At 39.1% G+C, this 27092-nt stretch overlaps 1 protein-coding gene across 4 annotated transcripts in view; it reads right to left on the bottom strand.

Moving 5' to 3' along the window:
• MEF2D (myocyte enhancer factor 2D) overlaps positions 1 to 27092 on the bottom strand; it is a 1758957-nt gene that overhangs the window by 401432 nt on the left and 1330433 nt on the right. For all 4 annotated transcript variants that reach the window (XM_044079787.1, XM_044079789.1, XM_044079788.1 and 1 more), the window contains exon 7: positions 4962 to 5172. In XM_044079787.1, coding sequence (XP_043935722.1) covers positions 4962 to 5172 — 211 coding nt within the window. The remainder of the gene's footprint in view (positions 1 to 4961; positions 5173 to 27092) is intronic.

Raw genomic sequence — 27092 nt, 5'->3', positions numbered from 1 at the left:
AAAAGGAAACAAAGAAAGGAGATTATTGGCCAATAAGAAGTGAAGGTAACTTCAAAAAATTGAATGGTCAGTTAAGCAATGCAGACAAGGATCAAATCTTAGTAGGGTGAAAGCTGAAGAGGAAAAACTAATTATGAATAGAGGGGAAATGAAAGAATTTTTTTGAAAGTAAAAGTGTATATGGAGAAAGATGCTAATTTTGAAATGGACTGTGATTTTCAAGTTGTGAAAAGTAGTCCTTTTAAGCAAGAGGAAAGACAGGGTTTTGACAGGGCAGGGATACAAGTATTAAATGGTATTCAATTAAAATTAAATAAAGCAGCAGGGGGGGTGGTTTTATGGCAAAATTATACAAATGGGTACATCAACAAATTGGACAACACCTCACAAAGACTTTTAATAACATGGGAGAAGGATGAGATATTCTAGAGTAAACAACTTAAGTATTAATAGTAGTTATTCCTGAGACAAAAAAAAAATGCCAGTGGTTACAGATGTTGAACTCTAAGTATTCCAGAAGCAGCCAGCAACTTGGTCCTAAGTACATACCTATACACAGCATTACAAAACCACAGTCCACCTTCAAGTCTAGGACATGCTTTGTTAGGGCCATTCTCCAGAGGCTCTTGTTCCCTCATCCTTTCACTCAGTCCAAGCTATGGTAACCTACCCATATAGCTAAGGCTACTGCAGCAGGGAACCATATGATGAACATAGTAGAGTTGTGTAAGTAACAGTGGATATTTCAATGATCACTGCTGCAGTAGCCACTCCATCCCTCCCCCTTATTTTTGTACGTTTTTTTTTAGCCGGGATGACTGTTTCCTACCATTACACTTATCAGGACTTTAGTCTTCCTCTTTCTCCTCTGCTAGCATGAAAAGTCTGAAGGGCTTTGTACCCAAACCTGCTTTTTTAGTCATCTAAACTTAAATGACTAACAGTTTGGGGTTGTATGGAAGGTGCCCTGAAGCTTTCAAAGCTGTCTGGCTGTTATATCCTAAGTAGGATATAACTCATTAAGCTAAAGCTTTTGCAGCAGTGGTACATGCAATAAGCATCAAGCATTACCACAAAAGTTAGCATTACGTTAGAATGGCTTTGTACCATGAAGATCTACAGCGAATGTCTGGTGGAATTTTGCTTCATATATGACAGAATATGATAACACTGACCAGAATGCAGGATTAATAATTTTTGATATTCAAAAGGCTTTTGATTTGGCAGGGTGGCAGGTATTAACACTATAGAAAATAGGGGAAAGATACATCAATTGGATCAAAACACTACATAAGAATTAAAGATATGGGGGTTTATTAATGGTGGATTTTCACAAGTGGGACAAGACAAAGTTGTCCCATATCCCCAGTATTGTGGTACTGATTATGGACAATTAGGAATATTATTTGGATTTACAGATACAGGCCAGCCAAAATGGAAACAAAAGAATTGGAGGTTCTTAACTTGCATTTCTGCTATGGGAATACCTCATAGCTATAACCTGGGGTTTAGCTGTAATTAAAGAACCTTTTTCTTTATACTTGTCTATTTTTTCTTTACTTCAGTTTATCTGTTGTCATGAACAAGGCATTGTTAATGGTTTTGAAGAATATATAACATACAGACAAACAAAAACTTTATGTCATAACTTTTTTTTAATTTAACAGTAAAGAGTCAAACGTTGACTCTGAAGGCATATTAAAATGCTGTCTCATGCATTATATTATAGGGCAACTCCAACAGTACAATGTTGCCAATAATCTGCATCTTTTGACTCCCTTCCCACCATGTCACAGCTTTAATCAGAGAAGTACAGTTTGAGTGTTTAACAGCAGAGCACATTATCTCAAAATAGAACTGTAAAATATGGACTACAAAATAATAAAATAGAAAATAGTATTAAGTAGTCCACAGCTGAGTTAAAAATGGAATATCCTTTATGGAAACACACAAACTAAGCTAGAGACAAATTATAATATAAGAATAGCTTATTAAGGCTAACTTACTAATCCAAACTTTATTAATTAAGAAACCAACTCGCTAACAAAATGACTTATTAACTAACAAAAAGATATACCACTAGACATCTATGAGAATAAATATTAGTAACTTACAAATTTAAACACTTTTAACAAAGATCACTTGTGTACCAACTAAACACTTCATCAGGTTTGTGTGTAAGAAACATATCATAATATTAATGAGCGTGTATGAATCTACAAGTGAACACCTAAGAGGCTGAAAACCATAGCTATAATTGCTAAGGTGAAAATAGAGTGAAAAATGTTACAAATAAAGCATTAAGGTCCTGGGGAAATACATGGATATATAACTATATATATATATATATATATATATATATATATATATATAAAGCTATATATATTTATATATATATATATATATATATATATATATATATATATATATATATATATATATATATATATATATATATATATATATATGGGTCTAGGACACATGCTCGACTAGCATATGTCCGAATCACAAAACATCAAACACACATACACGAAAGCGCTTAACATTGAAAAGCGCTTCCATGTATGTGTACTTCAAAAAAAAAAAAAATCTACATTTCTGCACCCCACACCCCCACTTTATTATTCTCAATCTGAGATTGTACTGTAGTCCGATCTACGAAACAAGCACACATACATGGAAGCACTTGTCAATGTTAAGCACTTTTGTGTATGTGTGTTCGATGTTTTGTGATTCGAACATATGCTAGTCAAGCATGTGTCCGGATCCCATATACATATATATATATATATATATATATATATATATATATGTATATATATAGAGAGAGAGAGATACACACAGATACACACACATATATGTGTGTGTGTGTGTGCATGGGTCTAATGCAGTAGGTCAAATTATCACAATGCTGACAAAACAGATGGCCGACATGTACACAAGATCAAAAATCATGCACGGGGAAAATTCCCATTCCCCAGATACTGAGCTTTCTTGGAGGTAGTATATACAGTTACCAAAGGGTGCAGGGAGACTTGCCCCCCCCCCCCTACTCCACAAAAAACACTTGCTGTTGGTTTAGCCTGCTTAAGAGTAATCTTCAATGGATACAAACACACACACACACTCACACACACACACACACACACACACACACACACACACACACACACACACACACACACACACACACACACACACACAATGCCGATATTTTGCAAGTTGACTTTACTACCTTCTGTCAGCAGACGGGCTAAATTATATTCAATATTCTGAAACTGCATACAAGGTCCTAAAGAACTTAAAATGCAAATGGTATGCTGGGTATGCAGGAAACATCTGTCTTCTATTGAGGCCCCGGTCATGCAACAAAGCAAGTATATACTCTCAAAGGGAACAGATCAATAAGTTTACATATAAATACGACAAGAATCAAGGCCGGCTACCCAGAGTCTTCTCTGTCCTCTTGGTAGGAGAAGGAAGAAAGGATAACAGTAATGGCTGCTCACCTGGAAATCAGTGGGATGAAGCTTTCCTTTTCAGAGTAGTTCACATGTGGATGAGTGCTACAAAAGATGGAAGGTCCACTCAAAACTACATCAGTACTGTAGAGAAGCACAGCACTACAGAGGTTGCCCAGAGAAAAAATAGTATGACAGTATCAGGCCTGGCTTGATAATTTAGGTGTAATGCTAATGCCCCCCAAACACAAACAAACACACACACACACACACACACACACACACACACACACACACACACACACACACACACAGATCAGAGGCAATGCAATCCACAACATCTACTCCAGAAATCAGGCCATAAGAGTGGGTAAAGAACAGTCATCACAAGGAACACAAGCGGCATCGGCAAAACCTTTGTTGACCATAACCTCCAGCTTGTACAAAGCCCAGAAGGAGATATGTGGGCAGGACAACTGCTGTGTTTGAATACAGAATACACAAAGACAAGAAAATTGCTGTCCAAAGTCTGTAGCACCACCTTAAAACAAAAGAGCCCTACACCATAATCATCAAGGCCTCCTGCCATCCAGCAGCTTGCCAGATCTAGTACCACCAGCAAGAGTGTTAGGATGGGAAGTGTGCCATAGCAATTCAAGAAAGTAACTCCAGCAAAACCCTGAAATCTACTGTTGTAGAAAGATTCAAGTAAAGCAGTGATGTTTAAAAGTTATATGCTGAGTAGAGAAACAACAACAAAAATAATTAAAAAGTACATAACAGTGCCCGTGTGAAGAGTTTTCCAGCTAAAGTGATTCTCTGATCTTCACAGCACTTAGATAACCAACATCCATGTGTATAAAGTTAAACTGCAACAGAGAGCAAAATAAGCAGGCCTTTTGATTGTGCATCATGAAATCAAACTAGTCTTTGAAACATGGTAGAATTATCCTTCCAACAAAATGCTCTTTATGAAAAAGGAAAACAATGCATTACATAGGCCAAAAGTCAAGGAAGTGCCAGTCAATTTGGTGTAAATGGAAAAAGAAAATCATTATCATAACAAGAGCTACATGCATTTGGGGTACTAAGTTTAAATCACAAAAGGCTCAACATTCAGTAAAAAAATATATCAGAACAGAAAAAGTTTAAAATTGCATAACAGCAAAATGAGTTGAAGGAATTTTGAAAAAAAGTACTGCTAACACTTGCACACAGCCTATAAAAATTCAAAACCTACTGCAAAACATTAAGAAGTAATACTATGAATTTTGGCATCAGTATTATTGTTGCCTGGTTTCGAATTCAATGAAAGATTGTGGACTGACATTATACATACAGTAAGAATAACATTTTTCATCCCTAAAATTTCTAATAATTTTCTGTAATATGCTACACTTAAAAAAAGGCAAATATAGACTGTTCTACATATTTATTATTCAACAGAAGAAAATGCATTACATTTAACCCATGCTAACATATCACAAAATTAAACTTTACCTGCACTGGCTGGCCTCTGAGGCAAACCTGGTGATACTGTGTTTCGCTGAAGTGTTGGTTGTTGTGGCGAAAGAAGACGAGGGTCGGTTAATGATGATGTTACCAAGGAATGGGTCACCAGAGAAGCGCCAGGATTAGTAAACTGTAATGTATTTTGATTGGTCACTGGAACTGTGATTGGCATGCTGAAGTTCTGTGAAGGCACAGTAGTCTAACAGTGGGAAAGAGGAAAAATGAGGCATGAACGGAGTTACAGACAGACAACACATCATTTCCTCATTAGCAGCAAATCAGTAAATGTGCAGTAGCAGCAGTAGGCTGGCTTCTAACACACACTAATTGGATTACACTGGACTGGGCACACATTATTATATGGCCATGCACACTGTCAGCAAAGATAAGCAATAAAGATTATGTTCCTTTACTAATTCTGATTAGAACAGTAAAACCATACTGGTGGCATGGATACCTTTTGTTCTCACAACATTCCAAGATACAGTTAATGACTGTCCACTTAAGTATACAGAGACCCACACATTAAGACTGGCACAAACATTTTGGCAAACTTTTTTTGCTGGACTGCTTGATATCGGTTGTGTTCAAATTTCTTGTTATGGACTCGTGTGTGACAAGAACTTTAATTTAAAACAATTTTGGCTACTTCAAATGATCTGCCTCAGAGGGGCAGAAACCTTTGAGACTCTTAACTGTCTGCCTAAAACCATATGGGATTAGCCAAGGCCCATTACAAATCAGTGCCTGTCCTCAGCAGTGACTTGCCTTTTGGTTTATCAAGTGACAATACACAGCTAAAAGGCTGTTTACGACTGAATTATATTTTCCAGACACAGTGCTTTGAGGTTACAATTAAACAGCTTTATAAAACTGTAATAAAAGAAAAGAAACTTGAATGAATAATGTAGACCCCCATTGTGTCAATATAGTGCGGTTTATGTAGGTCAGATGGTAGTGATGTCCAGTTCAAGTGCTCCAAGCTGCCTTGCAGATTTAATTATAAAATTCCTTGACATCATTGCACATTACAAATTACACTGTTCATGTAGATTCAGAGAAGTCTGCCTCTTCAAGATGAAGGACAGGCCAAAATAAAAATTAAAGGTTTTTCACACAGCCTGACACTACAAGTGGTCACTTCCAAAACCATTATCACTTAATCTAAAACTACATATAAATATTTTTCTTTGCTCTCAGTTTCTGTGGAGTCAGGACATACCTCTCATATTCTTTACTCAAGTATTCTGAACAAAGCCAAAAATAATGCTAGGACAAATACTTTATAATGGACATGGCAAAAATATGAGGCAAAATCAGGGATGTTCTACAAAACCAGGGTTAGTTAAGAGGAAAGAGTCAGCATGACTGTGACTACTTAGAGACTTATCTGCATTCTGTAACGTAAAATTACAGCAGGAACAAACTTTAAACACACACTCTTTGGGGAGGAAAGCTACTTGTCCTTTTGTCTGGTGCATCTGATGAATTAACACATACATAACCATACAAAAATCAATGACTACTCAGCACATACAAAGATGACCTCTTCCCTTCTACATAACGTGTGTATAAGTACAACAAAATTTTATTTCACCTATCATTAATTTTATCACAATGGTGCATGGAACTAATAAAAGAAAAAATATGGCAATGTTACTCACACTGAAGTTGACTAACAGAGCTCCAAAACAAAAGATGGAATCACAGCAAAACAGTTCAATCTTTAGGAAAAACATCAGGTTCTTAAAATGGTGATTAATAACTTGCAACATATGTAAATAACTGTATTAGTCAGGCATACGCCACTTGCAAAGGTGGAGGAATTTCCTTACTCACTTGTGATTTTTTTGTAACTATGGTTATTGGCCCTGCTTTCTCTAAAAAATGTTTACTTGGGTTACAATTAAAAATCTAATTTTTAATGTTTCAATAAGTAAACTGTCCTTCCTTATAAATGCAGAAGGCTTCTCTAAGGAACAAAGTAAAGCACGACTTTGTTGCTTTATTAAGTCATGCGTGTGGCTTTTTAAATATTTGTCTATATCTGTCTGTACATGATCTACACACACGCATACACACACACACACACACACACACACACACACACACACACAACCACACACACACACACATGCCATAACTCTCAAACTTATAGCAAAATAAATCTGGATAAAGCCAAAAACAAAGGGGGGACAAAGGCCAAAAAACAGGGACAAACTTTACATATTGTTGTTATAAACTTAAAAAGTTGCTAGAATAAAAGGTGTTGCATGCATTTTCCAAGATATGAAGTCTGAAACTCAAATGTCTGTCATCAGTCACTTCAACCCTCAATGATTTGCCAGAAAACCACCAGTTTAAGAGGAGCAGACCAAAACTATGAAGCAAATATCTAGACAGTTGGGAGGTATGAGTGTTTTGAGGAAATGTTACTGCAAAGAGGCCATTTATCAGTTTCTTCAGCAAGAAGTATCTCTGACGTCCACACTCTGGTGTACAGTCAGATGTCCCTTCCTCCAGATGGAGATGAGCCAGTCTTTTTACGCTAAACATTCTTCCTGAAGTTTCCCTGAACCACTTCATTGAACATTAGGCTTTCTTTCCTAAGCAAAAGTAGAAGATATTTTGTATACTATTAATGTTCACAGGCAAAGAAAAGTTGATTAAGTTAACTTTCCATAAGAGCAAATGGTCAAATAGACCACTGTTGTTGTAACCATAAACATATGGAATATATCCTGCAAGGACTGGATGCCTGGCCAGTCTACAAAGCTTTGGGCTCCTTCCTCACTCACAGTACATGCACCCTTTGCACAAGAGTACCCAAAGGGGAAACTGAAGCCTGAGGGTCTTTAACACAGCTAAATAAAAACCATCCAAGATTGTCATGGCATGTCATGTCATGTCAGGAGGGAAAAAGATAAAGTAGAGTACCCCACTCTGGACAAGGAAAGAGGCAAAGAAAAAGGGGAAGGTGGGAGGGTGCTAATACTGCAAGTGATCTATATGAACATCTACTGTTACGATAAGTTAACTTACACAACAGTACTATGTTCTTCGTTAGACTACTGTTGCAGTAGCCATAACTCTAAGGGACAGTTGCCATAGCTTAGGAAGAAGGGATGGATCAAAAGATCAGAGTCTAGGAGCCTTAGAAGACTGTCTTTTGAAAACCCAGCTCTAGGTCTAAAAGCAGAATCAAGTTTGCAGTGCCTAATAAAAGAGTGCATAGAAGAGCACGTAGCTGCTATCTAGGACAGACCTAGAGTCCACCCTTTTCCCCAAAAGGGTGGACTCTAGGTCCACCCTTTTCCCCAAAAAAAAAAAAACAAGGAGGTAGCTGCAGCTGTGGTAGAGTGAACTGTGACATTCTGAGGAGAGATTCTTACATGATGAGAGCAGCAAAATGAGACAACCAGAGACAACTATCTACTTTTGTTTAGAAACTTTCTGTCCTTTCTTTCTGCCCTCAAAACAGAGTTGTTCAGATTTTCTAAAGTTTTTAATCCTGTTATGGTAGAATCAGAAACCATAAAGGATGCATAGATATAAAGGCCTGCAATTCAGATACATATCTTGCTGAAGTCAGACCAATGAGCAAAACCATCTTTCAAGTTGGATATTTTAATGAAGCACTGTTTGCAGGTTCAAAAGGGGAGAGAGTTAACTTCTGCAAAATAAAATTAAGATTCAATTGAGGGGCCATTTATTTTCTAGGTGGCCAAATATGCAAAACTCCTTTCAAAACTAGTTTAACTTGAAATAAAGAAAGCAAAGATCCAAAAGCAAGCAAAAATAGCTGAAACGTATACCTTTACAGAAGTTTATTACTGGCATGAGATGAGCAATTCGCGCAGGTTCTGGTTAATTCCTAAGAAACAGAGGAACCACCAGTTGAGATGCATCTTGTTTTCTTTTCTTGCACCAGCTATAAAAAAATGTCCATCTGGCTGTGTCATTTTCCAGCCTCGTTTAATACATGCTGCACACCCAATGAGAATAAGATGCCTAAATAGAATCAGAAACCTATCATCCATACTGTCTGGTGGAGATTTTGAATGTTGGGGTGTATTAACTCATTACAGCTGAGTGTACCTCCAGGCATGTCTGCAGTTACCTCCTACTGCACCTCTAGGCATCACATATTTGCATTAATAATTCCAAAACCATGCTACATACAAGGGATCAGAATATTTTACCTTAAAGCATACATGATGGCAAACACAGTTTGTACTGATATTTGACCTCTGTGAATGAGTATTTGTTAGAACTGTAAGGTGATAACTTCATTTTTTAAAGGCTCAAGCCACACCCACTGGGAGTTAAAGGTACACACTCAAAAGAGCTGTACTGGAGGGAATTAGTTACGGAACCCTTGTCCTGGGTGGGTAGATTCATTCTGTGAGGACATTTTTGGTAAATGCACTTAGTCAGATGGATGAAAAGGGAGAACTAATGTTGTCTGGGACAAAAGGATGTTACCCGAAGCATCACTGGTAAGTCTAGCTCGATCTTTAGAAAAACAATTTGGAAATCACAGGAAAAAGAGGGAAAGGCACAGAGGAACTTTCCCATCTATGGGAAGGAGAATTCATCTTTTCTCCAGGCCGTTTTGCAAGGTGTCCTGGAACAAAACTGAATCAGCTGTCTGTTGAGGTAACAGGCAAATAGATCTACTTGAGGAAACTAATAATCCAATGTACACAGTCAATTCCACAGTCCCAAGGAGAAAAGAAACAGACCATAAAACTTATTTTACCTTTACTTTATAAATTAAGCAATTTTATCCTAAATCAATTTTTCTATGTGGAATTCCCCACTGGTGTAAAAAAACAATATGAAATGCAAAAATATATGCATATATTTTTAATAAAATCAGCAGAACAAACAGAGACTGCTTTTGTTCTGCATTTCTTCAGTTCTTCAGTCATTATACAAACACAATTCCTTCAGTCCTTATTTGCCTGCTGTGTGAGCTTGAACAAGTAACTCAACCAGACATTGCTCTCGGGTCTCCCCTGAAAAGGGACTGTATGTCAGTTAGCCTACCTAGTAAACAAAAGGGTATTATTATTATTATTATCATCATTATTAACATACAATTATGTACATCATATGATCCAATTCACCCATAAAATATACAAAACACATTAAGCCATTACTGAGACCTGGATGTATTAGTGCTCCCATATTAACAAACAACTTTTTTTTTTCTTTAACCGCAACTTCTTATGCCTTGCAACACCTTTATAATCTTTGTCAATATCAACAATAGAAAACTTGGCACTAGAATCAATCAGCATATGCTAATATAAATCATTAGACTGCTTGCAACAATAGATATCACTCAAGTGTTCATCGACCCATAATTCAAAAGTAAGATTAGTCAAGCCAAAATAAAAGGCATTACATTTACATATAACTAAATAAATCACTGCCTCCTTGTTGGCAATAGTAAAGTGCTGAATGTTAAACACTTTCTTGGTATTATGAGAAAAAAAATGGAAGTCTGTGTGACGATTGGGGAGAGATGGGCCAAGGCTGCCAGCCTAGCCCTAGTCAAATAGAATTTTAATCATAATTCTGGCTTTTGTAAATAAATGTAAAATACAGGCATGTTTTCTTGAGTGTAAAAGAATACTGTGAAATGTGGAACTGCAAAATATGTGACAACATTGCACTCTACTGGCCCAGTGAAGCATGCTGTGACCCTTTCATGTTTTACAAGTAAGCTCCAGTACGTCTGGATGAAGGTTTCATGCCCATTGTTTTAAGGCTAAAGTTTATGACCAGAATTTACATGTCGAAGGTGCTTTATTGCTGTGGTTTCTGCTAGAGTGTATATGTGAAATCTCCTATATTGTTGTAAGTTTCTGAGCAGCTGTTAGATTGCTAAATAATGCAGTTTGTTTGCCTGCAAAAACCTAAGTGTCAACATGATGTAATTTGGGAGGGACCCAGCAGACATAGCAATGTTTAAATACCATTTCTCACAAGAGACTGGGGAGCATTTTGATCTTGGATATCTAACTCAGCATTCTGCTTATGCTCGCATGTAAGTTTTAGCACTGTAATTTTGTAGGAATAGTTAAAGCTAGTAAAGATTAATTGGGTATTTTGCTTTGAAATCAGACCTGTCCTACTGTATTATTTTAAGTTTCTGTGTGATCTCTGAACTCTTAGATATCTCTGTGGTGTAGTAGTTTTGTCTTGTGTTTTAATTATTTATTATTAAATATTTTTAAAACCTTCCACCTGTATCTTGTTTATGTAGAGATAAAGTATGCTTTAGAGTACATTATATATTTATAGAGTTTACTGTCTAAGTCCTTCCAATAAGCCTGGACTGAATAGTCACATTACCATTGGATAATAATACTGCACAGTAATAATTGGACACCCTTTTAAGGGCCTTTTAGTAGCTGATATTATTAGCTGGGTGGTGGCAGGGATTACTACCATATGGTCTGGGTAAAGGGGCACAGCTGGAGAATCTGTGTCAGCCTTTCCCAGGAGTGTCTGCAAAGTTGTATAAATACTTATCTCAAAGTGTGTGTGTGTGTGTGTGTGTGTGTGTGTGTGTGTTGTGTCAGCTACTTGGCAGGGACACGAAGCACTGGTTGGACAGAGAGGGTACTAGAGGTTTTTGCTTACCCAGCTAGGCTGAGACCTGGACCCTATAGCTGTGTTAGTGTGGAGTCTTATTGGGGACCCAGTGAGCAAGGGAGCAACCAGCCCCTGACTGATTGTGATCTATGTGTGCACTTAAGGGAAATTGTACTTTACTGTGTGTATTAGTTATCCTTTCCTCTCTTCTAGGAGATGACCTCCCCGGTGTTAGTGGTGAGGACTGAGGCTCCTTGATTACTGGGCCAGGGCACGGTCGTCACAGTCAGTACCATCCATCTACTGTTAATATGACCACAAGGACAACATCCTTTAATTAAAGAAATGTGTTTTGATACCAAAGAATGCATGTGATCCCCACATGAAGCTTCTGCTGTCCTAAAACAAAAACTACAAGTAGAACCTAGGGACTGGTGCAAGAGTTCATTATTCACAAGAATGTGCCAAGGTTTTTGAATAACGGATATGATTTTGAAAAAAAAAATCAGTCCCCTACTCAAATGTGATTTCTGAGAAATTAATGGATGAGTTGTTAATTTATGATTCTCTTTCATCTAAGACTTAGACTCTACCAAAGGTGACTTGAAGCACTGATGAAGGCTAATTACGGCAAAACCAGTATCCTGTTGTGGTGGAATAAAACTGTTTGCTTAGTAAGCAATTGTGCTATTTACTTTTCCATTCACCATAGTGTGAGGAGTGCTGGCTCGTGTGTTGGTGTATATCAAGTGTTTTTTCTGCTGTGCACCTGGCCTTAACTGCATGAACTGTTGGTAGTTTATTGGACACAGTTAATTTCTTAGCCCGTGATAATGCAACATAGTTTAATTTTATGTGCTTCCTGGCAGGAAATGATAGCTGGCTTGTATGCTGTGCAAAGCTGTGCAAGCAGCAAGCAAACCAGGGAGTCCTAGTTCACAGACCCACTCTGCAGAGTGCAGCAGCCTTGTGTTACACCGCAGGAAAGTTTTTCTAGTAATATAAATACAGCCATCCAGGTGTGTGTGTGTGTGAGACCTACTTAAATTAGATCACAGCACATCCAGTGCAGTGCTGTAAAGGGATCTTGCGTAATACAGTGATTCACAGACATCCTTAATATACAAGATCCATGTACAGCTGTGCATGAAATGCATTACATGTACATGGCAATTTAGCCAAGTGCACCTATGCATTCCAGTGTACTTAACAAGGCAAAGGAAAGCAGTCTTACCCTATTAGATAACCAATCTTGTTAAGCAGTGTTTCATAGTGTGTGTGAGTGTGTGTGTGTGTGTGTGTGTGTGTGTGTGTGTGTGTGTGTGTGTCTGTGTATGTGGAGAGGAGTATCAGTGCAGTGTATAAGTAGCAAATGTCAATGCATATTGTTGAGTGCCTATTATGAGGGTATGTTTGAAGATGCTGGTGTGTGTTTGAAGACTGCTGCCCTAATTGATGTGGGAGGTCACAGAATCGATTGTGCTGGCACTAGCTATATGCATTTTTCTTTGCATACATGTGTTTGTGTCTCTTTGCATGAGACAAAACACCTATTTGTGTGTGTAGTGAGGGGTTTTTGTATGCACATGTCCTATGTTGAGTTTATATACTCTACTTGCTTGCACAGGATGAAATCAACAACTTCCAGCTAAAACCCTAAAAATGTAACAAGAAGCTTGTGACTACATGCTAATATCATGCACTAAGCACATAAATTATGACAGTAAATGCAGTTTTGCCATCATAAATAAATATACTCTTGCACCATTTGAACCTGGAAATAGCACCCCATAACAGCTTGTGACCTCAGACTAGCTACTCCTTTCATGCAGCCCTACCTATGTCTTTACTGTTAATCGTTGGTGAGAGCCTGACTTTTGACCTAAACTGCTACTAACTGCATCCTGGCTGGCTACAGCTCACTGAAATCTGTTTTACTCTAATCAGAGTCCACTCTTAAATGTCTATTCTTTTTTTATGAATCTCCCACTCATTCTGTTTTGTTTTCCCATTTACTAATGTGTGGTACCAGCTGCAGTACTTTTAAGCAGCCTGATTTTATGGATAACCATCTAAATATTAGAAAACAAAGAGCCCTGCAAGCCATATGAGCAGATACAGTGCTAAATGAGACTGCTTATTTTGTGGAGTGGGTCTAAAATCCCTAAATCAATGTCTTGCTGACTTTATGAAAGCAGAAAACAATGCAATCGGATACCACTTAGAAGGGCTGTATTCATTCACTGGTCAATCTTGCTCTCTTTTTGAAAAAGGAACAGTGAACTGATTAGTCTGGCAAATTGGTCTAGCCCTTCCTACATAATACCCAAGAGTTCTAGCACAGTACTAAATTTCTTTCTTTCTGTGTTCCTGTTTTGGGAAAAGATAACAACTAAATGAAATCAAAGCAAACCACAAACCACAGTGAGCATAGAAGAGGAATTTATTTTAAAAATACCCTGTCTTTGTCAAAGACTGTGTAAGGCTATTTACAAATTAAGGCCTGTAAACCAGAAAGTCTACTAAGTCAGATAACTGCCACTAGGCAGTGTCTTTGGGTTTGAAAATGTAATGCCAAATGAGCTCAAAATTGGCAGTGTTAAATTCATCAACCCTCTTTTCCCATTTTTTTTGCGATATTAATGGATGCATGTAGATGAAGAATGGAAAGGCTGTTGGTCCAGATGACATACCTGTGGAAGCTTGGAGAAATGGCAGTGGAAGTTTTAACCAGATTGTTTAATGAAATCTTGGAAAGTGAGAGGATGCCTGAGGAGTGGAGAAAAAGTGTTTTGGTACCGATTTTTAAGAATAAGGGTGATGTGAAGAGCTGCAGTAACTACAGAGGGATAAAACTGATCAGTCACAGCATGAAATTATGGGAAAGAGTAGTGGAAGCTAGGTTAAGAAGGGAGATGGTGATTAGTGATCAGGAGTATGGTTTCATGCCAGGAAAGAGCACTACAGATGCAATGTTTTTTCTGAGAGTGTTGCTGGAGAAGTACAGAGAAGGTCAGAAGGAGTTGCATTGTGTCTTTGTGGACTTAGAGAAAGCATATGACATAGAGGAGTTGTGGTATTGTATGAGGAAGTCAGGAGTAGCAGAGAAGTATGTAAGAGTGGTACAGGATATGTACAAGGGTAGTGTGACAGCGGTGAGATCTGCAGTGGGAGTGACAGATGTGTTTAAGGTGGAGATGGGATTACATCAAGGATCAGCTCTGAGCCCTTTCTTATTTGCACTGGTGATAGACAGGTTGACAGACAAAATCAGACAGGAGTTCCCGTGGACTATGATGTTTGCAAGTGACATTGTGATATATAGTGAGAGTACGGAACAAGTTGAGGAGACCCTGGAGAGGTGGAGATGTGCTCTAGAGAGGAGAGGAATAAAGGTCAGCCGGACTAAGACGGAATATATGTGTGTGAATGAAAGGGAGGGTAGAGGAATTGTGAGGATGCAGAGAGCAGAGTTGGCAAAGGTGGAGGAGTTTAAATACTTGGGATCAACAGTTCAGAGTAATGGTGAGTGTGGAAGAGAGGTGAAGAAGAGAGTACAGGCAGGATGGAATGGGTGGAAAAGAGTGTCAGGAGTGATTTGTGACAGACAAGTACCAGTAAGAGTGAAAGGGAAAGTCTACAAGAGGGTAGTGAGACCAGCTATGTTATATGGGTTGGAGACAGTGGCATTGACAAAATGGCAGTAGTCAGAGCTGGATGTGGCAGAGTTAAAGATGCTAAAATTTGCACTAGGTGTGACGAGGATGGACAAGATTAGGAATAAGTATATTAGAGGGCCAGCCCAGGCTGGACAGTTTGTAGACAAAGCGAGAGAGGTGAGATTGCGTTGGTTTGGACACGTGCTCAGGAAGGAAGCTGGGTATATTTGGAAAAAGATGCTAAGGATGAAGCTGGCAGGTAACAGGAAAAGAGGAAGGCCTAAGATAAGATTTACGGATGTGGTGAGAGAAGACCTGCAGGTGGTTGGTGTGACAGAGCAAGATGCAGAGGACAGGAAGAAATGGAAACAGGTGATCCGCTGTGGTGACCCCTAACCGGGAAAAGCCGAAATAAGAAGAAGAAGAATGGATGCATGTAGAACACTCCTTAACTGCTTGAACAATTTATTTTCAACTAAAGGTGTTTTGAAAAGTACACATGAACAAATGATTGAAAATATGCTTTTGATGGACTGAATACATATCTGCTGACCTCATCAGATCCAAACTGAAAAAAAACTTCAAACCTAGAGAAATAGTAGTCTAAGATGACATCTTTGATTACTTTAGAAGAAGCATTTCAGTGTCAAACCAGACAGACAAAAATCAGACAGCAACTAAATGTGCTAAAAAACAAAAGCAAGACTATAACAGAAGGATCAGCTGAGAAGGAATAAATGTGGAAAATTCATAACTATAGTGGCAAGTACAGATATGATCTGGAACAACCTCATGTTAACCATTCCTGAGTCAGATTTTGGTCAAGGAGAGGTGAATTGAAACCAAAAGATGAAAGGTTAATAAAAGAGCTATAACTAGTTAATTATATCATTAATATATAACAACATAATAACAATAAATTTGACCATTTTCACTGTGCAACTATAGTTTTATTTCTTTAAATCTTGGTGTCCTGTCATTAATATGATAATATCTTGGTGTCCTTGCCATTTACTATATTTTAAATCTCTTCTAATGTAGTTACTAGAAGAGTAAGCATGTATTTCAATGATCTTTCTGTTCTTTTGTCACAATCAAGTCTCTAGTAATAATGTCTTGAAATACGCTTATTATACATTTATATTTTATTGGGAGCTTTACTCCCTGGACCTTTCACTGAGAATGGATATACTTTTAGTCCAGATGGACCTTCAATACATACCATGTACTTTATATAATATCTGAAAAGTGCTCATTGTATGTCTTCTTGTGATTCTCTTCACAGATTATGTTAACAGTAATATTACTTGATACGTCCTCTTTGCATGCTTTTCTCCTCGGGCCTCCACTGAAAATGGGCACATTCTGGCCAGCTGAAATTTCCCAGTAAACAAATGTCAATAAATAACAGCAGCCCAGGATAGTGGACTACATACATGCTGGTTTACAAAATCCATTAAATGGGCAGAGACACAGATAAAAGCAGGTTATGTAAATAAGAACTGGAAACAGTTGCACGTCCTATTGCTGAAACAGTTGCACATCCTATTGCTGGGAGGATGGCCTAATGGTTAAGGTGTTTGCCTTACAAACACAAAGAGAAGGATCAGCTGGGTTTGAGTCTCACAAGGGATAATTGGCTAGGCTTAAAATGGCTCACAAGGGCAGTTAGCCTAGTACTAATTTATGAACTTATGAACCTATGATACACTCACAGCAGAGGGTCTATACTATGAAAGGTGCAATAAAGCGACAAGACTTTTGCACTGGGGAATGGGTAGACACTACAATATATAAGCAGCTGATAAGGCATGGGAAACATGAACCCCAAAGCATTACAGAGAATGATTAAGTATATATCATATGGGATCACCCATTACCAACAGTTCAAAAAACAGATGTCAGAAAACTATATAAAGTAATCCATGAAAAAAGTAGAACTGATCACTGAAATTGCTACACCCAGTGATTGCAGTGTCATATGTGCAGACAGACCCAAAGTTATAAAATATAATGACTTGCAGGCAGAAAACCAATAGTAGTAAGAGCAATGGGTCTAATAAGTTTGTAGTTGTACTTAGATGTGCTACCACTACATGTAACCCCCTATAAATTAGAGAAGGAAGTAATTCTGGGCACATTGCAGATGGTGACAAGAGCACTCTTGGCTAACATCAATGACTGAAACAATATCTAAATTCATTAACCCTAATTGCAATCTGACTTAGGAATGAAGCCCATTCCTGTAATGATATTAGAAATCCAAAAGAGTTAGAGAAACTGAAAATTGTGAAAACAAATGATAGTGGAATGCATAACACATTGGTTTTCAAAATCCATTGAAAATGTGGGAGAAACATATACATGCAGGTTCTGTAAAAAAAGAAATGGAAACAATACTAATTTCATGAACTCCAATCATACCCTGACGTAGGAATGGGGTCTACTCATGTCATGTATTAGAAACCCAAAAGACTTGGAAAAACTAAAAAGTGAGAGCTCCATTGTCTAGTCTCTTCATATGTGTGTGTGTGTGTGTGTGTGTGTGTGTGTGTGTGTGTGTGTGTGTGTGTGTGTGTGTGTGTCTCTCCCTCTATGCTTCTGCTCCTCTCCTTCTTCCATTCATGCATTTGTGTGTGGAAGACACATTACATATTATTTTACACTTTTTGTCTCCACTGCCTGTTGACCATGAGACCCAGTGGTCACATCTTTCTGCCTCCTTTCTGTTCTGGAAGAAGGTCCTTTGAGATGGTAGAAAAACAAATGCCCATGGCAAATAATGTCTTTCTACCCTCTTGCTTCTTGAGAGTCTCCTTCACTTTGGGCTAAACAACATAGATCCATCAAAATGAGCACTAATGATTGACATCTTGAAGGGCTCCGCAAAGGCACATCCAGGTGTGCCTTCTTAAAGCAATTCCTCAGCCTGCGGCTCTCAAAGCTCCCTGGCATTTGATAGGAACAGAAGGGTTGCCAGTTGCAAAGAAACAGTCTTATTGTCCTCCACAGACATGTACATGGGGTACTTTTTGATGACACACTTTTTCTAACAGGTTTTCTATTTCCAGGGCTGCTGCCTTCCTCTGATTGGGTGGAAGATCAGGAAACTTTTTAATTTTTATAGAGGAGATTGGGAAAACGGTATAAAGTAACCCTTGGATATAATCCTCTGCACTCAAGAATCTGTTGTGATTGATGCCCAGTCTTCCAGGTGCAGAGACAAGTGCCCTTCAACTGCTTCCAAAGTACAGCAGACAGGCAACCTCTCAGGAACACTGGTAGGGTTTATCTGAGAATGAATCCCTGAAACCTTAGTTCTGTAGGCCACTTCAGCCATGAAGGTGGCTTCTTCTATTACAGAATCCGCCATGCCTCAGGGACAACAATCTCCATACAAGGCCCTTTGGAATTGCAAAACCACATCTTCTTACCACCTCACCAATTCCAAGAGAAGGCTGTCTGAGGGGTAGAGAAATGTATCCCAATGGCAGACAAAGTCTTTCTGTAGTCCTCACTTCTGGAGAACATTTTCTTCACTATGGGGAAAAGTAAGATTGATCCATCAAAGGGAGCATTGATGAACAAAGACGTGAATGGCTCCGCAAAAATCACACAGCCAGGAATGTCTCCTAACCGCTATGCCAGAACCAGCCAGCTTTGAGGTACTCTCAGCAGCAGCAAGAGATAACACCCTCATAGATGCATTTGAAATGGACTGACAGGTGGCCAGTTGTGAAGAACCTTCCTTCTGGTCTTCCAAAGACATGGACCTGAAAAGAGATTTGAATAGCTCCTTGGTCTCTTTATAGTCAGGTAAAGTGTGCCAGGTTATTAAGTGACCACAGGGCAAAGATCACTGAGGCATAAACACACTTGTCAAATCTATCCAACGCCATGGACTCCCTGTTAGGGAGATGGATGGATGAGTTCTGCTTTTTGCTCCACTGGGCTCTGTCCTTTGGAGTTGCTAAAAGTTAATCTGGATACCTGCAGATAGGCTCAACAGTATCCAGCTCCTTCCATGCATGGCATGAGACTAGGTCTATCAACTTATCAGCCAGTGGAACCACCCAAGACTTAGTTGGGCCAGATCAGACAGCCTCCAGAAACACTGACTCCTCCTGGGAAGGAGGTAACAAAGACCACTCACGTTATTGCTTGAGAAGTTCCAGAATTTCTCTAAAGGAGACATCATCAGATGGAAATATGGGGGACTCTTCCCCTTCATCAAAGTCTGTGTGATCAGTAAGAGATTCCTGGGGGCAATTTGTGTGTCTCCTTTTACATGTTCCCTTCCTAGGGATCTCATCAGTGGGATGGTCTGGTGAGGTAACAAAAGTGACAGGGGAGTCCTGAGGAAGGACTGACTGAAGACTTGATTGGGCTGGCTGTCCTGTTGGTATGTACATCCCTAAGAGGCTCAGAGCTCAAACTCAATGGAATAAAACAAATGGGATTCAAGAGGGGTAAGGAAGTCCTCTGTCTCAGTAAAGAGAAGGCCTCTCCACTATCTCAAAGGCAGAAGGTCCAGGGAAAACAGCAGCCAGCTACTTCAAGGTGAAACAACCTGTGTTGTCGCACCTTGAATCTCCACAGAACTGTCTCGAAGAGGGAGTCAGACCCAAGCTTATCAGTGCCAAAGATCCAAGGGACAGCTTTGGAGTCAACCCTAACCCTCTGGAACTAGCAGAGATGCTTCAGCTATGAGAGTCATCCTGCTCTAAAAGTTTTGGAACCGGGTGACTTCAGAATGTTGGTGGAGTGGAAGATTGGCCTGTCTTTGGATCCAAGGACACTATTGAAGATCTTGTATCTGAGGGCTCCAAAACTGCAGGCCAGATTGGAGAAGGAGATATCACTTCATGCCGGGTGGAGGGCAAACTCACGGGTTCAATGGGAGATGTAGCCAGGATCACCACCATCTGTATCTGAACTCTGAGGAACTATCTCATCATTCTATTCACCTCTGCTTTGGATAGGTTCCTGGAGGATCTAAGGGAGAAACTGGTTGAAGGAGGTCTGGAGAGTCTCCTCGGCATTTCCTGCAGGAAAGGCAAATGCAACCAAGGACAGAATAGCTCTGAAGTGAAGCTTGGAGACCGGGTCCAAAGTGACTTAGCCTTTGAAAAGCTAGGATCTTAGGTAGTTGGATCTGATTGTTTCAAAAGTTTGGCCAGAGGCTATGGTCGCGCAACACTTTCTGTAGTCTTTCAACTCATGAACAGAGTCAGGCTTCACTCTGCCAGATGTTTTTTATCAGGGGTTTGAGCCCCAGCACACAAAGAGAAAGAAATAGAAAGCAAGAGTCATGTCAAAATGAGTTTATTCTTTCACTCACTCAATGACCTGGAATTAAACCTCACACAAATAGGGCAGTGAGTGTCTAAATGGACAGTGCCCAGGCAATAAACTCACTCCCTGTGGGTATCCAAATTGGGGATCTTATTCCCACAGGAAGTGCACTGCACTTTTTGAAGCCCATTGGCTTGTTGGACATTTTGACAAAGAATAAAGAAAGAGTTAAGAAAAATAGTCTCTTGTTTTTTGTTTTTGACAGAAAGAGATGGAAGTGAAGGTACCAACAATGGTACTGAGAAAAATACCCTAAGTGGGGTATGAAAGGCAAACTCAAGAAAAAGGAGCATCAACAATAGTACTTAAAGGTTTACCTCTAAACAGACAGGAATGTCTGAAAAAAACAGTCAGGCTAACAAAAAGCAAACCCAAAAACTGTAAGCTAAGGTAAAGGGAGGAAGGGTGGTAAAGATCAGAAGAAATTTCAGAAAAATGTACAAAAAGGGCATAACTTGCACCCTAATTCTTGAGAGCAGAAGATCTGCATCTGACTGATATGGTGCCAGGCAAGATTTGAGGTATGCTAGGGTGAAAGAGTGTTATGGGTAAAGGGAGGAGCTCAAGAGTTGGATCCTTGAAGCTGGCAAAAACAGCAGGGTCAGATCTGAGAACCATCAGATAAGGGATGAATGAAAACAACATCAGATTTCCTTAATCAAATCCCTCTGAAATCTTGTAACATGCCAAGTAGTTCAGCAACCTGAGGGCAAAGGTCACTGAATTGTATACATGCTTCCCAAATCTGTCCAACACCCTAGTCTCTCTATTACAGGGATGGACAGAAGAACTTTGTTCTGCAAGTTCTTTCTTGCTGCCTGCTGCAATCACCATGGCATCCACTGGAAGACCCTTGCTGCAACGGGCGCTATCCATTAGCCCAAGATATTTATCTGGTCTTTTGGAAATAGGCTTCATGACATCTAAATCCTTCCAAGCCCATGTGAGATGCAGTCCTCCATCTCGTCTGCTGAGGGGACTACCACAGACGTAACTGAGCCAGCTCTGAAAGCCTCAAGGAATACTGACTCCTCAAAGTCAGTGTTTTCAGTTAAAGACTTTTGTAGGAAGTCTAACTGCCTTGTTTTACACATATACTTCTGAGGGGGCTCTCCAGGTGGAGGTTCTGGGGAGAACTCGGAAGTGCCAGCAGAATCCAGAGTGAGAACTGTCTCCAGGCTTGACCAGACCAGATATCCTGATAGCACAGGATAAAAAGACCCAGTATCCACAGTAGACAGTTGAGCAGGTGGTGGACCTCAGGGCGGCAAAGATGTCTTGTCCATGGAGGTGGAAAGCACTCTCTTCACTACCTTAAAGGCAGAAGCCATTGGGGAACCAAGTCCTGCCCTGATAGGATCCAAAGACACCTGTGCTAGATCCCATCTCAATGCAGAGGTCAGAGCTGAGCTGTATAGTGTTGTGGCTCTGAGAGGATGGGATGGCTCTGAGAACAGTAGAGTTGAACCCATGCTCTTGTATCCAGCACTAAAACTACAACTGCAAGGTCCTTCCATGTTTGAAAGAGTTGGAGCCATCTGGGTCAGAGAATTTGCTGGAGTCCTTGAAGGCCAAGCCTTCAGATTGGACACACACAAGCTTGGAAGTCTTTGGTCTGTCGGATCCTAAACCAGTGGATGCATCACAGTTGTAGTCAAAAGCTGGGGTTGTACTGGAGGTAGGCTCAGGGATCCAATGGGAGACAGACACAGAATAACTCCCAACTGAATCTGGATTCTGAGCGACTTTCTCATTATCCTGTCAACATTTGCTTCTGTTAGATTCTTAGATGACTTGAGAGATGAAGAGTTTGAGGATGGACAGGATACCCTTCAAGGTGTCTCCTACAGGAATGGTGAGTACATCCTCAAAGTCACAGGTTCCGGAGAAAACTTTGATCTTGCCTATAAGGACTTTGATTTGGCTTGAGTTGGATCCGAAAGTGCAACTGGATCCGATGATTTTGATTTTGGCAGGGTTGGACACAAAAAGCTGTTGGATCCAAAGCTCTTAAAATTTTCTTGAGTGGAGCCAAACCCAAAGAAGACAGAGGAGACCGATCTGAGGAATGCTTCCTTGAGTCTTTACTGCTGTCATCCTATCTCCCTTTGTGGAATCCACAAATTTCTTGGATGAGGAAGAAGCTCCAGATGAAGAGAAAGAAGTGGAAGGAAGTAATCCTTTCAGAATCAACTTGTCTTTACTTTCTACCTGAACCCTATTGTTAAAACCAACACAGACAACACAGCCGAGACAGATGCCCTGCCTCAAGGCAGTATACACACTCAGAATGACCATCTGTGTTCGAGATCTTGTGCCCGCATGAGGAACACTTTTCAAAACCAGTTGGTTTATCTTACATGGTAACATGCAAAACAACTAAAAAACAATAAGTAAGGTATTCTTGGCATAATAGTACAAATACCAACAATGGTAAACAGCAATATCAACACGTATACAGCAGAAAAAGGACGTATCAACAGTGGTAATAAAAGAGGTACCTAACAGGTAGCAAGAAAGGCAAAAGTGAAAAAAGGGCACCAGGCCCAACAATTACAGAAGTATGAAATAGGGAAAGTAGCAGTAATTTTTTAAATCTTTAAATACTTTTTTCTTTATATATAACAGAAAATGGGGAAGAATGAAGACTTGAGAAAACATGATCAATGTAGTAGAAGATTTACTTATCTAAATTACGAGATACTCGAACTAACAGTGACATCCAAACACTGAAGTGACAAACGAGATCTGAAGTAATTCAGGAGAAGAGAGGATTATGGGTAAGGGGAGGAGCTTGAGAAACAGAGTACAAGTCTAATGAAATGGCCAAAGCCAATTCAGGAACCCACAATTCAGGAACAGATGAAAAAGACAGCATCCAATGTATATATTCTGGTGTAAGGGTTGATTTGGGTGGGCTAGGGTATGTTTTTTGATGGAAGTGTCTAGAGTGTATGTATGGTATATATACACACACACACACACCTTTTTCAGGGAGTTGCTAAACTACGTGCTAAAGCATTTTTATATCTTGACTTGCTTCCTCTTTTTTCATTTCTGAAAATATTTAATGACTTTTCTTTAAATTTGAACTCTTGTCACTTTCTGAATTTATTTTCTGTTTTTTTTTTTTTTTTATTAGAGATGCACATCAGTTAACTGCAGGGTTTTCTTCTACTGTAAAGGAGACTGGATCTATTACCAAATGTGAGGTCCAGGTGGTCTGCCCCAGTTTTCCCACTTGCTTGGAACCATATCTCTCAACCGTACAGATTTGCTCAGAATGTCCAGATTTTTGCCTTGTATTTTTGGTCTGTTCCTCACAAAATTTGTGTTTTTCTGGCAAATCACTGAGGAATGAAGTTACTAAATAATGGCATAAACTTATGTTTCAGATTTCATATCCTTCAGAAAATGCATGCCAACACAAACCATGTTATTACAGCAACTGTCTAAGTTTATAAGAGTAATATTTAAAATCTGTCCCTATTTTTGGGCATTTGCCCCCGCCCGCCCCACTAATGTAGGCTTTGTTCAGATTTCTAGTGCTAAGAGGTTGAGATATATACCTGGAACAAGTTCAGTGTACTGGTAACCAACAATCTGATTGGCCAGCTTTTCTTGCCCTTTTTAACACACACACACACACACACACACACACACACACACACACACACACACACACACACACACACACACACACACAAGGCATTTATAAGCCCCTTATATGAAAAAATACTGTGCCCATTAGTTTGTTGTGCCTCTGTCCAGCAGTGACACAGAGATGATTCCCGGGGTAAACCTACACACACACACACACCTTACCTAATTTGCAGTCTGTGGTTTATCTATTCAAATTTTAAAATATATGTTTACTTCCTTCTGCAATTTAAGTAATGCAGACTAATTTTAAGAGAAGCCTTCCTCAGTTAAGAAAACAATTCCTAGTATAAAAAAAAGAAAAAGAAAAAAAAAAAATGATTCTTGTTAGTCAGTGCAGCAGCAGTTTTCAGTTGAGCTACGTAGAGTATGGTCTATGTTTCCTGTGTTGCCTGTAATATAAAACTGTAGAGTTAGCTGACAATTTACTCCTCTCAGATGAGTTGCTGACTCTCTACAGAAAGAGTGTAACATTTTGATTAGCTAACTCTTGTCTGCCCCATGACACTCGGCAAGTGCCATCTGCCACATCATGCACTAATAAGGGCATTGCACAAGCCAACTCTCAGCTAATCAGAACACAGAGCAAACAGGACCAATGTTCCAAAGGCTTCTATTAACATACAGTGTGATTCTTGCTAACGATTCTATGGAGAACATTTCAAACATCTGGTAATTGGGGGACATACAAGGAAAAAAAGGACTGAATAAAATAAAAAAATATATTTTTACAAAGATGAGAGAAAACTCCTGGAAATACTGCTGCACTGAAATAAGACAGAAACAACGTACTGAAATATTACGTGCACATCTACATATTCTTATGTATTTTGATAATGTATCAGTGTAGACATCTGGCAAAATTTGATCCTGACAAAAGAAAGGCAACCTATGAAGTAGACCATTTTGGAAATTACAGATAATACAAAAACTGTACTGACCTGCTCTGAAAAACATCATAATTTAACAGAATATTCCACATATAACTGCATTACAACATTAAATTTAAATGTTTTCAACATATTTTTTTTTGAATTTATGTGTATTGCAAGGTAGTTACATTAACAGTTAAGCATAAAGTGACTGCACATTTATATTTTCTATACTTATTCTTAAAACAGTCTTGTGAGATATAGTTAAGTTAAAGTACTACAGTACCTGTACCTTTGGTAACAATCTGTCTTGGAAATGTTAAGCAATACTTCACAGTGGTGATACGTGCTTACTATTTATTGCAGTTCTTTTTTAACCAACACCAGAGTTCCCACTAAAGAGGGGATTACAGTACAGTAAGAATAAATCTGTGTGTGCAAGTCACCCGAGACAGGCACTACATGCACTCCAGAACACAGCCACCTATCTGGGTATAGCTCACACCTTATGTGTTACTAGTGACCTGACAAGCCTCAAATGTGATATATAGCTTTAATAGAAAACAGAAAAAGCTTTTTCTTAATAAAAACATAAACCCTCAAGGATGCTTTTCCACCTCCTGGACAATATACTGAGCCAAAGAATTTAATGGCACAGTTTGTTTACTGAAGGAATCTTTATGACCAGAAATTCTGGTGGCAGAAAGGAGAAACATTCTGCACACAAGACACCAAAGTACCTCTTTCAACTTGCAGACACTGAAAACACCTACAAAGGCCCTGGAAAAGCCAGACATTAGCAAAAATGTTAATAATGTAGCGCATAACTTCCTGCTTGCAGTAGAAATGCAGGATACTCCTCAGAAACATGTTTAAAAAAGTGACAAAATGATGGAAAAATACAAGCACATTATCAGACAGAGACCTTTAACATCTGTAGACTTTAATGAAATTTACTGCAAAATTCTACAGTACAAGGTTATAGAGGGAGGTGTAAGATGCAAGTACACTGTCTAAATTATTGGTGCCACTAGTATGCTAGTCATGTAGTGTGATTTTTCTGTGGACTAGACAGCTTTAAAAATCATGTGTGATGAGAGGGATTCAGAAAATTGTGTGAAGGTATAAATCAAGCCTGAAAATAGGGATATACCTCCAAAAATAGGTAAATCATGTGCAGGTGTAATTCAGACCTAAAAATAGGAACAGTTGAGAGGTCTGCACTAAAGTGGTCACTGAAGACAACAGTGGAGCTTAGGAGCCAGTGGAATGCTTCCTGCTACCATGAAGAGATGAAATATAATGTGGAACATCTTTCCACTAAACATTCTAATCAGTGTAAATGCATTAAACAAAAGGCAAACAGAAGATTACTTGCATGGAAAGTTCATGAAAAGGACTACTAGTTTTGAAACAGTGTGTGCTAAAAAGTAAAAAGAAGTTGTGTTATCATAACGTTCCATCTGTGTTGTCGATCTTCACTAATCCTTGACTGTGGGCTCCGTTCTGAACCTCAAAACCAACTTGGCCATTTATTTCAGCTTACACATTCCAAACTCTCGAGCTAGGCTTTACCCATAATGCTCCTCTCTAAAGTACGTCAGATTGAGTTTGCCTAAATTTGTGGCAAACAATGGAAGATAAGAATGAGAGACCAGATGTGTGTCCCCATTAAGCCAGTTTTGGGAAAATTCGATCCACTAAGAGTCTCACGCTGCAGGAAAGAGGGAGGGAATGTTAAGGATTAGTGAAGATCAACAACAGAGACGGAACATTATGCTAAGACATAACTTATTTATTTGATGTCAATCTTCACATAATCCTTGACTGTGGGAAACAGTCCATAGCTACCTGAATCTTGGGAGGTCTCATGGAAGAATGTTCGTAAGCACCATAGAACCGAATGATGCCCATCCCCTACAGACCTGATTCAATTTGTGATGAGTGATAAAGGTATGAAGGGA

The sequence above is a fragment of the Protopterus annectens genome, chromosome 8.part0 (genome assembly GCF_019279795.1).
Source record: "Protopterus annectens isolate FY-2018-M chromosome 8.part0, PAN1.0, whole genome shotgun sequence".
NCBI lineage: Eukaryota > Metazoa > Chordata > Ceratodontiformes > Protopteridae > Protopterus > Protopterus annectens.
Note: the sequence above shows the minus strand (reverse complement) of the source record. Positions and strands in the feature narration are given on the sequence as shown.